Source organism: Furipterus horrens, unplaced genomic scaffold (assembly GCF_987537825.1).
Source record: "Furipterus horrens unplaced genomic scaffold, mFurHor1.1.pri manual_scaffold_8, whole genome shotgun sequence".
NCBI classification, from domain to species: domain Eukaryota; kingdom Metazoa; phylum Chordata; class Mammalia; order Chiroptera; family Furipteridae; genus Furipterus; species Furipterus horrens.
The window spans coordinates 93,044,539-93,058,131 of NW_028327178.1; the positions used below are offsets into that span (position 1 = coordinate 93,044,539).

A 13,593-nucleotide genomic window follows, 5' to 3' on the forward strand; every position below is an offset into this window, starting at 1 on the left:
AGAAGCAGGGAGCATCCTGATCTGCAGCTGTGGTGTCAGCCTTGGAAACAGCACTCAGGGGACGGGAGATCTCATTTCAGACACATCCAAGTTGCTGAAGCCAAGGGCAAGGAGGAAGCCCCAAGCTATAGAACTTTGAATGGGGCAGTGGAGAAACCCCTGCCCTTGCCCCAGTCTGTGGAGGAGTCCTATATCACCAGCGAGCACTGCTACCAGAAACCCCGCACCTATTACCCTGCTGTGGAGCAGAAGCTGGTGGTGGAGACCCGGGGCTCTGCCCTCGACGATGCTGTCAACCCCCTCCATGAAAACGGTGATGATTCCCTCTCTCCGCGCTTGGGCTGGCCTCTAGACCAGGACAGAAGCAGGGGGGACAGTGACCCCAAACCCAGCTCCCCAAAGGTAGGTGGCTGGCTTGTGCTTGTGCTTGTTCTTAATTCAGTGTTTGAGTGCTTGTAAGTTCTCCTTCTAGGGATAAATGTTCTGTGGAAGATGTTTATTATAACATTGTATTTGTTGTAAAACTGTATAAATTGTATTTAAATTTCATATCACAGGGATTTTGTTGTTTTTTGTTCCTTGCTAAAGTGGGTGCAAAGTCAGGAGAGCCCACTTAAATCAAAGATCATTGGTTCTGGAAAACGCCCACAAAATGGCATAGTCAGTGGGGGTGGGGGTAGAGAGGTGCGAAGTAGAAAGGAGAAAAGGGTTGACTGGGACCTGCTAAATGGAACTAAGTTAGGAAGTGAGTTTTTTCTTTAATGCAATTTGTAATTGCACCTAGGTGCTAACTCTTAGCATGAGCAAAGAGTGAGTCAAGTGTTATGTCTGGCATAAGTTTTTAGTACAATTCTATGATAGCTGTAGTTGGACTCTTAACTTTGCAGCCCTGACATAATGACAGTCTGTTTTGTTAAACTATTTGCAAGTTGCATCAGTTTTCCCAAGAGCCACTCTTCATTTTTTTTGTCTTTCAAGTTATTCTCTCCTGGAACTGCCTGTGTCATCCTCTTGCTAAAGTTATCTTTAACTGTTCACTGGTCTTGTTCTACCCTGTTCTCAGTGTGATTTGAGAGCTTCTCTACCCTTGTCATCCTTGCTTTCACAGCATTGTGAGTCACTATTACTAGCATTGAATATGTTGTTGCTTATTGAGGAAAGGGAATATCCTAAACTCTAAGCCCCTCAAGGGTGGGCATCGTATCTTATTCAGCCTGTGTCAAAACAGTCCTGGGCAAGGGTGATCTTGGAGACAGAGGACACTTGGAGCCAAAGGATACAGTCTTTAGAGATAGACCCAGTTTCAGGTCTTAACCAGGTCCCATTTACTGTGTAGTTAGGACAAGTCACTTCACCTCCTCTCCCATCATGGCTTTGCACATAGTAAGCTCTAAATAAATATTAGCTAGAATCTATTTTATTTCAAATGAATGAATGAAAGGTTGAGCTCACAAACCCCAGAAGAGGTTTGTGCTCATGCAGACTAGGCGGATTTCCTAGAGGTGTCTGGCACATAATAAAAAATCAGAAAATATTGCGTCTAAACAAGGCAAGCAGAGTTAAAAATCTCTTTCATTGATGGCAAGCTGACTTTAGGCCAGCACTGTTTTAGAAATCTTACCCTGTTTCATCTACATGAACATTTAAAGTAGGTTTTACTGCTTTACATAAGGGAGTAGAGGTTCACCTATTCAGCAAGGCATGGAGCTGGGACTTAAAATTTATTTGTTGATTCTCACATACCAATTCTTGTCTACACTTGCCCTGCTAAACTCTGGTCTCAGGGCTCTGGAAGCCATTCCATGAGGCCCACATCAGGCCTAGGGCATTGAACCAGTCACTGAGAAGCAGCTGTGGGGTCCTCTGAGCCAGAGGTCTGTGCTGCTCTGAGGTGGTTGCAGTTGGTACAGCAGTGCCCAAAAGAGAGGGAAGAAAGGGAGATAGAGATTTGAAATATTCAGACTGCACCTAGCTTTTTAGATGGTTTCAAACACTGGTTGGCTGGAAAAGGGGCTGGGAGCTGTCTCCACTCAGTTATTTAAATGTCATTGCATTCCCAGGTGCGGGAGTATGTCTCCAAAAAGGTCCTACCAGAGGAAGCCCCTGCGCGGAAGCTGCTGGACAGAGGCGGGGAGGGGCTGCTGAGCTCCCAGCACCAGTGGCAGTTTAACCTGCTGACCCATGTGGAATCTCTTCAGGATGAAGTCACGCATAGGATGGACTCCATTGAGAAGGAGCTGGACGGTAGGGCTCCTTTCTTGCTCTCTGCCTCTCGGCAGGCACTGTGAGCTTAACAGGATGAGCGGCTGTCTGCACTGCCTTATTTGGCTCTCCAGGGACAACTCTATTCTTGCCTACTCTTCTTTTTAGTCTCACTCACTTTCATTCTACCCTCAAGATGGACCAGCCAGCTCTGGCTGGTGTGGCTCAGTGGATTGTGAACCAAAGGGTCACTGGTTCGATTCTCAGTCAGGGCACATGCCTGGGTTGCGGGCCAGGTCCCCAGCTGGGGGCATGTGAGAGGCAACCACACATTGATGTTTCTCTCCCTCTCTTTCTCCCTCCCTTCCCCTCTCTCTAAAAATAAATAAATAAAATGTTTAAAAAAAAAAGGCCGAGCCTTACTTTCAGTATTTATTGGGCACGTCTAAGGTCCATGTGATGTCAGGAGTCCTGCCTCACTTGCCCAGTCCCTTCTATGGCTCTACTGCAGGCAGTTCCTCCCTCCTTCCCTCTCTTCTTCTCTCCCTCTTTCTCTCCTTTCTTCTTTCTTTCTTTCTTGATTTGTTTTTAAGAAAGAGAGAAACATTGATTTGCTGTTCCACTTATTTATGGATTCATTGGTTGATTTTTGTATGTGCCCTGACTGGGGACCAAACCCACAACTTTGGCGTATTGGGATGCTCTAATCAACTAAGCTCCCTGGCCAGGGCTAAGCAAGCTCTTAACTGAGCTTTTAGAATATCTGAGGATTAATCTGAAAAAATGAAAACTTTTATTTCACCCCTTGATAAAATCTAAAATGAAACCCTTTCCTCTTTATCAGTCGAGATTTAAGAACTTGACTAAGTCTTTTGTGTAGTCTCTGAGATTTCTCCCAGATGTTAGTGGTAACAGATGGGTTTGGAGGACAGAACTTGTTATGATGAACATGATCAAATTTAGTCTCTATTGATCCCCAGGAAGTTGTTAGATTTTTGAAGACAAAATTCCTTCTTGATTGTTAACTGATTTCGTAATTGTTTTCATCCTTAAAATGTAACGCAATTAAGAAATAAATGTTCTGTTTGATGATTCTGACTACAAACTATTATTACTTTAATTGGGGATATAAAACATACTTATATGAAATAACTCAGAAAAATACTGTATGTTACACAAGCTAGGGTCTCGAGGTGTGGCCAGGACATATGTACAGCTGAGGCCATGCCAGGGAGAAATGTCGTGAGGGAAACTAATAACAGGGAGGCTTCCTGGAACTCCTGGTACTGAAGTTGAGCCTTGAGGAGCGTGATGTCTTCTGCTGGAGAGAATGTGACTCAGAGTGGATGAGGAGAGGACTGGCTGTTCTGGAAAATGGATTGCCGTATTGGAGGGGGGAGAGAGAGAGAGAGAGAGAGAGAGAGACAGAGACAGAGAGAGAGACAGAGAGAGAGAGGCAGAGAGAGAGAGAGAGAGAGAGAGACACCTGGCCTCATGCTTCTATCTTGCCTGAGGCAAACCCGAGGAACCCGGAATAGGAGGCTAATCCTTGAAAGGGGAGGTTTAGCACCATGGAAACAGGATGAACAGCATTCTGTTGTTGACAAAGGAACCTGCCCTTAGGGGAAAAGTCAGAGACTACATACTTCTTACTGACATCTCTGCCCCCGCCCCCCCTTCAGTGTAGTTTAGGCAGTGTGGCCAGGATGATAAGCCTGGGATTCCTTCTCTGGCCTTCCAGAGAACTTTTTATGTGGTGTCCTGCTGACTTGGGGCCACATACTCTGTTCCTGTGCTAACGCTCCAGGCCCTGAGAGGTACCGAGGAAGCATGGAAATCATTTGTAAAGTGTAAAGATTTTATTCAGATAAACAGACTTTTACATTGTGTTTGATTCATCAGAATCCTGTTTTAGCCCTGATTGGTGTGACTCAGTGGATTGAGTGCTGGCTTGTACATTGTAAAGTCACCAGTTGGATTCCCAGTTGGCACGTGCCTGGGTTGCAGACCAGGTCCCCGGTTGGGGGCATGTGAGAGGCAGCTAATAGATGTATCTCCCGCATTGATCTTTCTCTCCCTTCCTTCCCCTCTCTCTAAAAGTAAATAAATAAGATCTTTAAAAATATACATATAAGAAATGCTCATAAAAAAAAGAATCCTGTTTTTCTCTACTGTAATAGGGAGTGAACTTAAATACCATCAAGATAAGCTTTGATAGGAATTTGGATACAATACTGCTCTTAAAAATACCTTGTAAGCTGTTATAATGACTGATATGTTTTTAAATGTCATTGTTTTACTAATCATTATTTAATAATTTATGTAGTTGTGAGAACAGTATTATAAAACTAAAAGACAAAAGATGTTTGATGACCATGAAAATTATTAATCTTTTAGCATTTGAAATATATATTGTTTAAGAAAATGTTACTTTAGAGAGCATTAGCCTCTATCCAATTGGTCTGAGTGTATTTGAAATGAAACCTTTTGCCTTGCTTGTGGTCAGTATACTGCTGAGAAACTTTCGAGCTTTTAAAAAGAAAAACAGGGTGATGGTCTAGCACATGGTGTGGAGAAAAGGCAGGCTTGCTAGATGCTGGGTTCAGAGGAGATGGTGTTGGCTGAAAAGTTCTGGGTCTGGTCTTCAGCCCTACAGATCTAGAGAAGGCTTCCACCATAGGGGCTCTAAACAAACACATTCAGATTCTCAGATTCTTCTGGTCTGTGCACTGGTACTCCTCCCTATGCATGCTTCTTGGGTCACCATAGTGTAGGGGGATCTCTTTGGTGAACCTGGAATTATATCTGAGGTAGTTATAGTGACCTTAGGAGCAAGGTCTCTTAGCAATTGTAGGATCTCTTTTTTTTTTTTTTACTTATTGTTTATCTTTAGGGAGAGGAGAAGAGAAATAAGAGAGGGAGAGAAACATCTGTATTTGAGAGATACATCAGTTGATTGCCTCTCACAAGCTCCCAACTGGGGACCTGGCCCACAACCCAGGCATATGCCCTGACCGGGAATCAAACTGACAGCCTCTCAGTTCACAGGCTGGTGCCCAGTCCAGAGCTGTAGGATCATCTTGCCAGGGACCATCTCTGTCTGTCTCTCGGAATCAACCCAGCCAGCTGTGACTCCCTCTTCTAGATTCACCCAGATGGCCTCTTCCAGCATTGATTTGGAGTCTTGCTGAGTAGTGCTGTCTCCTGTTTTTTTGTTTTGTTTGTTTTTGTGAAGACTTACTGGTGTATTTAAACTGGTCACTATGGAATTTTTCTTGCTCAGGAGGTTGCTAGTCACTCTCATGAGATAGCATAGCACCCATAACACAGGGACCAGACCCAGGGTGTAGAGTTGGGAAAAGTTTCCCTGAGAAGTAACTTGAAGGAAACAAAGCATTTAGAAAGGTGGAAAGGAAGGTGGAGGGCTGGGTTTGAGGAGGGGAAAGGATTGTGTGTGAGGCTCTAAGCTGCTTGAGAAAACCTTCTGGACTCTAGAGCTGCACTACTTCAGTAGTAGACTTGCTATGTGTGGCCATTTAATTAAAATTTAATAAAATTTAAATTCAGTTCCTCATTTGCACTAGCCACATTTTTAAGTGCCCAGTAGCTACATATGGCCAGACAACACAGACATTAGCCCATTTCCATCGTTGCAGAAAGTTCTGTTGGACTCTACTGCTCTAAGGCACTTGAGCTTTGTCCCAGGAGTAATACAAATACTTTGTAGAGAGGGCGATGCGTCACTGTTTCCTGAACTGGCCTTCCCTTCCCATTCCCCCATAAGCGGTCAGATGGGATATGGTGCTGAAATTCTTGTTGACAGTCTTGCACATCAGGTGTTGGGAACTCACTGGATCTTCTCTCTCTCTTCTGCTTACAGTGTTGGAGAGCTGGCTGGACTACACTGGGGAACTGGAGCCCCCACAGCCGCTGGCCAGGCTTCCTCAGCTCAAGCATTGCATTAAGCAGCTGCTGACGGACCTGGGCAAGGTACAGCAGATTGCACTCTGCTGCTCAACATGAAACTGGGCACCCAAAACTAATGGGGGCACAATCTTGGGCTGCCTGCAGGAGGAATTTTGCATTTTTAAATAAACCTAGCATGCCGAATGCACGTGACATCGACTGACTTCAGGGATCTGGGTAGAGGGGGTGTGATAGACATTGGACAGAGAGGCCATTTTGGCTGCTGGAGGGCAGGGCACTCTGATCTCAGAGCCTACCAAGAAGGTAGCAAACAAGACTCTTCGGATTCCCTTCTGTGCACATTGTTGGATGGAGCGTGAGTCTTTTTGCACAAACTTCACTTGAAATCGTGCCACTGATGATAAATGGAATGAGAGCCAAAAAAGTTTCGTCGGAAACAGTTGTAAATTCAACTTGCAGCTTATTTAATTGACTTTTCTGTCAGGTTGGGGTACATGCCAAGACTTCTGGCATGGATTAAGGCAGCAGGCATCATTTTCATTTTTCCAGCATCGTGGGAATGTCGTGACTTCATCATTCTGTGGAGATTGGGAAGGAGCAGAGGCTTTGGCTGCCCTATCTTCTCTGTAGGACTCTTCACTTTTCTCACCACATCTCTTGCATGACTTCATGGTACTGGGGACAAGTTTTGTATGCTTTCACCCCAGAGTTGGTTGGGTTGTGTGTTTTATAGCAGGGCCCATACAGCCTGTGGAGGAACTAGAATCTCACTGTACTATGAATCTAGGAGAAATTCCAAACAGAAGAGGCAAGGTCTGGAACCCAAAGGACAGCATTTTCTACCCACTTCTTAATATTGACAGCTTCCCAGTTCTATTCAATGTCCAAAAAATATTTCCCAAAATTCTGAACTTTTTCACTGTAAAGATTTGTTACAAAGAATGTGGTTTGGGGAATTACTTTATTTTATATTGTTGTAAACAAACTTCAGATTCTGTGTCATTTTCCTCCTTCCCTGAAGGGTGTATGTTCAGTAGTGGCATTTTCAGATTTAATATACTTTAACACTTTAAATTTCCTGTTTGTATTATTTTGTTAGATCAAAGTGATTATGCTGCTTAAGGTCCAGGTACAATCTGTACCGTTTAAGACAATATCTGTTACTCTCACAGGTTACGGTTCCACGTGTAATTGCTATGTTGTTGTTTTTCATTAGGCAAAGTTAAAGAAAATGTTTCATGTTTTGAGGAGACCTGTTTCACATTTAGTTTTCTAATCACTAAAGGCAAAAAGCAAAGCACAGTTGTCCATTAACACAGGTTAATTATGGGTTTATGAATCTGTAATGTTATATGCTGCAAATATTTACTATGTAAACGTGAAGTAGCCAATCTCTCAATAGCAACGAGTTATCTCCTGTGATCTGTGGAATGGTTAGGCTTTAAGGCACAGGTCTTTGTTGTCATGAAGGCTTTTATACCAAGATCTGTTTCAGGGAATGCTGTCCAGTGATGTGTTCACCGTGTAATATAAAATGAATTTAGGACAAGTTGACCTGTCACTTATCCATCAGAAGGAATACATGTAGTAGCTACGATATTTGCAATAAAGCTGACACAATTCCTCTCTACAAGAGGCTGTTTCCCATTGCTAACGTTGGTGTTTCTGGTATGGGAAGAAAAGCTCAAGGAGTGTGCATGGCATCTGTTTTGCATAATTTATCAGCCAGCCACATTATGAGAACTGTGTCTGAAAAGGGAAGAAACAGGATGGTTTTCTGTGGCCACAACTGTGAAGTATGATGGCTTGTATTCTTAGATTACTGATTTTTTTTCTCTGAAAATAAATTTGAGCGTCACATCTGGGAAGCTGTAATTTAGGGTAGTCAATCTCATGTCTTTTTCAAAGACTGAATCAGAAACTGAACTACCCTGGTTTTGTCCATTAATTGAAGAAGTAATTCCATTCCACTCATTGTAACTTTTGTCCTTAGGGAAGTAAGGATGACTCCAAGTTCTGATAACCTCAGTGTGCTTCCCTAATTTAAAGCCATGTTGAGGGGCTCCATCCTCATTTTTGGGTCAAGTTGACTAAACCCCAATTTGGAGCACTGGAAACTGTTATTTGCAAATATTACTGTTACCATTTAGAAATATGTACACTACCTAAGTTTTCTTTTGAGTAAAACTATCTACCTTTAAAAAATTGCCTTGACAAAAACAGTTCTGGTTGACTAATCATTTTGTTTCTTTAAGTGATAAGAGTATATATAAGGTGGACCCTTGATAAGCCAACATTGCACTGTGGATACATATCTATGTTTACGCGCTCTTAGAACAGAAGGCGCTGTATATAGAAATGTTGCTTTGAAGCAATATTTGCAAAACATGCAAACTTCTGTATCTGTATTTGGAAAAAATAAAACAGGTTTTTGTTGCTATGTTTTGTCATGTTATTGAATTATGAAATTCTCTCAATATACATTATTTGATTTTATGTAAACATTAGCTCTTAAAAGAAATCTGCTTTTTACATTCAAAACAGATTTATCTTCTGCAGGGAGGCAGATAGATTCAAGCTCAGGATCCTAAATGCCAAGGAAGTATGGAAAATACTTTTGAATTCATTTCAGTCTGTAGTATTCAAAAGTAAAATGTCCCACACCAGCTCTAGTCCAGTCTGGCTCATGCTTTGTGGTGTGAACTGCAGGTTTATTAGACTCTGATTATTGAAAGCAGTGCAGGGAAGACAGGTTTGGACTTCCTGGTACGAGATGGCAGCCACTGCATTTAGGACCCTTCTCAGACAACCATACTGCCCATGGATTCCAATTTGCTCCTTCCTGGTTGGGCTGAAGATCCAAGAAACAGACTAAACTTTATTTTTATTAATGTTAGAGGAAGGGAGCATTGATTTGTTGCTCCACTTATTTATGCGTTCATTGGTTGATTTAAAAAAATTTTTTAAAATGTTTATTGGTTTTAGTGAGAGGGAGACTCATCAATTGATTGTCTCCCATACTTCTCTAGACCCAGGATCAAACCGGCAACCTAGGTGTGTGCCCTGACTGGGAATCAAATCCCCAACCTTTTGGTGCAAGGGACATTGATTGGTTGATTCTTGTATGTGCCTTGACTGGGGAATGGAACCCACAACCTTGGCTATCAGGAAGACACTCTAACTGAGCTACCCAGCCAGGGCAAGGCTTTAAATTTCATAGTGGAGCTTCCCTATTCCCAAATTCCTTTTTACCTTTATAAACAATTATGCTTTTTTAAATGGAGGCAGATGGAGATTAAAATGCATAGCTCAGAAAAAAAAAAAAAAGCATAGCTCTAGCAATATAAATAATCCATTAGTTGCCCTGATTGGTGTAGCTCAGTGGGTTGGGCATCATCCTGCAAACCGAAGGTTGCAGGTTTGATTCCCACCCAGGGCACATGCCTGGGTTGCAAGCTGGTTCCTGAATGGGGGCGTGCTAGAGGCAGCCAATGGATGTTTCTCTTTCTCCCTTCCCTCTCTAAAAAATAAATAATCCGTTAGTTCACACCAGTTCTGCCTAAATGCTTCTAGAGGCCTGAAATACAGCAAGGACAGTAGGTCTGGAGGCTTAAACCAGAGCTAAAAAACGACTAGCCTATCTCTATAAGGAACAGCACTGAAACTTAATAAAATAGCCCTATGGTTTGGGCTTTTCAGCACTCTATGCCCAAAGGGCAGGCTAGTGGAGCAAGTTGGTGGCACTGATAGTGTAGAGGTAGGCAGTTAAACTATCATTTAACAGAGCCAGTTAATTGCAGGATGCTAAAACCACCTACCTATAAGGCAAGACGTGTCACTTTTTTTCTCCCTTTTTCAGGTAGGAAAACAAGCTGAGAGTCTACCTAATGAGAGGTAGGGGCGAATATGGAACCCTTATTAAAGCCTCCACCTAAACAAAGAGTATCCAAGTGGGGTCCTGGGAAGCATGCAGGAGAAAATTTCCCAGATAAGGCAAACACCGAGGCCTAACCGACAGGTAATGGGCCCACAAAAGCCAACAAAAACCAAGTGGTAGGAAACAAAGGCTTTATTCTCAATGGGCTCCCAACTTGGGTTTGCCACAAGCCAGAATGAAGGTTGGAAAAACGCTCGGGAAAATAAACCAGTAAAGAACGAACGAAAGGGTCACATCAGATTACACAGGCTGCCAAAGCTCGTTTTTTATGAATGCGTAATAAGGAGCCAGGCTCAGGCCTGCGGGCCCGATCGCGGCTCCCTCCAGCCCGGAGAGCGCCGGAGCCAGGCCGCCCGCAGCTCAGCCAGTGAAGCGAATATCTGGGCGGCGGCGAAGACACCGGGCCCGCGCCGCCTCGGGCATGATGGCGAGCAGCTGCTCATGCACCAGCATCTCCACGATCTGCTCCTTTGTGCGGATGTCGGGTCGCAGCCACTGGCGAGACAGCTCCCGCAGCTGCCGGAAAGCCTCTCTCGGGCCCGCCGCATCCTGGTAGCGGAACTGCCGGAAACGCTGGCGGAACGTCTCCGGGCCAGGTCGGGAGCCGCCAAGGCCTGGAGGGAAGCGAGGAGCAAGAGGCGCGGACCCCTGGGGTGCGGGCCCCACAGCCGCGGAAGCCACCGCAGGAGACGGCGGAGCTTCAGGGACACCAGTGTTGGGGGTGGAGGATTTGGCGGCAGGCGGTGGCGCCTCAGGAGTGGACGAGGAACCCGCAGGGTTACGCTGCGGGTCTGAGCTCCTGCCGGCTCCTTCTTTCTCCAGAGGCAGCACGGGGCCCCCAGTGGCCGCCAAGCCCGGCTCGGTCGCCGCCATGACTCGGGCTCTGGACGTCACTCTTTGTCCTGCGGTTGTGGGTTCAGCACTGCGTCTGCGCCGGGGTGGGGTGAAAAAGGAAACGTTTTCCACTAAAGGGGGGGCCCCCCCCCCCCGCGCAACCAGGGGGAGGCGGCCGCGGCGGGGAAGGAGAGCGCGCCAAACTCACCGACCGCAGCGAAGCGCCTGAGGTTGACGAAAACAAGGCTCGGCGAGCGTCTCTGAGATGAGCTTGACGCGCAAGCGCAGGGCAGGCGAGTCCCGGCTACAGGAAGTGTCGCCCCCCTGCATTCGCGAGTTACGTCAGGAGGCGGCAGCGACTGCGCAGTCGCGGGCCAATGGGAGCGTGCATTGGCTTCCTTGGGATGGTGCCTCCTCCACGTATCAATTCGAGCAGGAGTCCGAGTTGGTGGATGGGGAGAAGTTGGAGGAGGGGCCAGAGGGGAAGGAGGAGCCGGAGCCCAGAGAGGCTCTTATCCGTGGTGATCGCTACGGCTCTAAGGTGATTGGCGCTAGCCCGCCCCGGCTTGCGTGTCTGCTCTCTAGGTGCTGTTTAGGATGTTAGCTCGCGGGAGCTGGCGCGTGACACCTGGCTTCGGTGGCACCGCTGAACGCAGGTGGACACTGAGGCAGGACTCGACTGGAGAAAGTTCTTACAGAATATAACGTGTGTGAGATCCTCAGCATACAGTAAAACTAGCCATTACCATGTCACAGAGTAACTCATTGCCATTATTATTTCTTATATGTTCTCTGAAACCGAGGGATAGGTGGTTCTGTGGGTTGGGCTTTTGAGGATTAGTAAATACACTAAATTTGTTGGAAATTTTTAGTTTCAGGTAACAGTTACTAAGCTTAGTAACCAATGTATATAAAAAGCTGTTGTTTCAGGACTTGAAGGTATGACCCACCTTGACTCCAGGAGCCCATAAGCAGTCAGGAGGACTGCAGGCAGTCAAGATGGTAACTGAGACATTGCACTCCAGGGTGAGGCGACTACTGCCCAGGACACATGAAAGAATGCTGCAGCTTTTATCTGATAAACTTTTTCCCTGAATTCCAAACCCCTTACCTACACTTTTCTTCTTATAAAAAGGGCCTGTTTGTACTGGAATGTAAGACTGTCTGTTAGGGTACAAACCCACTGGATCGCCGGCCATCTGAATAGAGTGCCCATAAAGATTCAATCCCTGTCTGCTTATTGGGTCTGGTAGATGACACAAACATGTTTTTTCTGCTTTCAATAACAGTTTGCAGATATTGGGTCAAATAAAATACATGATTAAACAATTTTGGAACCAGAAAAATCAGTGTTCATACTGCCTGTCACTATCAGAATAAGTAGAGACAAGGATTGAATATTTATGGGTGCTTTATTCAGATGCTGGCAATAGGGTCTTTTTAAAAAAAAATTTGTTTTTCTATTACAGTTGTCTCATTCCACCCCCACCCCACCTTGCTCTCCCCTCCCTTGCCCCTCCCCCCGCCCCCAATCAATCCCCACCCTGTTGTCCATGTCCATGGGTCATTTATACTAGTTCCTTGACTAGACCCTTCTCCTTCTTTACCCCCTGGCAATAGGGTCTTAACATCTCATGTTAAGCCAAGATCTTTTCCATATGGAGAACAAAGGGTAGGTAAAAGGGGTTTGGAAAAAAAGGTTAATCAGATAACAGTTGCAGTGCAGAATTTATCGGTTGATCAAGAATTCTTTTGCTGCTTCTCTGACATTCCTTTCCTGGAACACAGTGGCTCAGATACCAGCTACATCTCTTGCAGACCCTCTGGGCATAAAGGTTGAAGAACTTGTCCACCTCCTGGAGTTCTGTAGGTCATGCATTCCAGTTTCTGGAATAACAGCTTTCTGAATGCATTAATCACTTAAGCCTATCAACCTACTATGACTGAAGCTGAAATCTTTTAACTCCTAACTTCCCCTATCAATTTCACTTATGTCATTTTACTTTTTAAATGTGGCTACTAGAAAGATTTAAGTTACATATATTGTTTACATTATTGTTTTAATTGAATGGCACTCCGGTAGGGTAGGCTGCCTAGGTGGCATGAATCCCCAGCACAGGGTGTATTTGCCTTATGCCAGAGTTGTTGAGAGGATTAAACCAGTAAAACCCTTGGAAAGAAAGGGCTTTTAAAATGTTTGCTGTTGTCTTCGTTAGATAAGGTTTTGCATCTCTGAGCTAGTTTTCTTACCTGTAAAATGTGGATGTAATAGAATTTACCTCATAGAAGTTTTGAGAATTCAGCGAGATAATGCAGGTAAAAGCAGTAGCTCCGACAGCCTTTCAGTAAATCATATATTCCATTTGACAATTGACTTGAAACCAGAAAAGGCAGAGTTTGATCTGCCTATCACTTAAGCCTATCAACTAAGGCTAAAATCTTTAACACCTGAGTTCTCCTAGCATTTCCTCCCAGTTTGTAATTATCTTATTTCTGTAAGATTAGTTTACAAACTAAAACAACATAAGATGTGTTAGTGGGGTGTTGCAATTCATCAAAACAGTTTTAGTGCAGTTGACAAAATTTGCACATTTTCCAGCTAGGGCTACGTTAGCATTTAAAAAAATATTTATTTTTAGAGAGGGGAAGGGAGGGAGAAAGAGGAGAAGAAAAATGTCGATATGTGAGAGATA

The 13,593-nt window shown here is 44.6% G+C and overlaps 2 protein-coding genes across 4 annotated transcripts in view; one reads left to right on the top strand and one right to left on the bottom strand.

Annotated features, from left to right (window-relative positions):
- PHF20 (PHD finger protein 20) overlaps positions 1-8,571 on the top strand; it is a 94,239-nt gene extending 85,668 nt beyond the window's left edge. For 2 of the 3 annotated variants that reach the window (XM_090286335.1, XM_090286337.1), the window contains 3 exons: positions 3-402; positions 2,061-2,244; positions 6,083-8,571. In XM_090286335.1, the coding sequence (XP_090142461.1) occupies positions 3-402; positions 2,061-2,244; positions 6,083-6,225 (727 nt within the window). In that variant the 3' untranslated portion in view covers positions 6,226-8,571. Of the gene's footprint in view, positions 1-2; positions 403-2,060; positions 2,245-5,095; positions 5,765-6,082 lie in introns of those variants that run through there. The other variant, XM_090286336.1, reaches the window with a different exon arrangement.
- A 1,612-nt stretch (positions 8,572-10,183) lies between these two features.
- SCAND1 (SCAN domain containing 1) lies at positions 10,184-11,215 on the bottom strand. The gene is made up of 2 exons (XM_090286339.1): positions 11,109-11,215; positions 10,184-10,994 (listed from the first exon to the last, which is right to left on the bottom strand). The coding sequence occupies exon 2, from the start codon at positions 10,937-10,939 to the stop codon at positions 10,427-10,429; it is 513 nt and encodes a 170-aa protein (XP_090142465.1). The 5' UTR covers positions 10,940-10,994; positions 11,109-11,215; the 3' UTR covers positions 10,184-10,426.
- Positions 11,216-13,593: the final 2,378 nt, after the last annotated feature.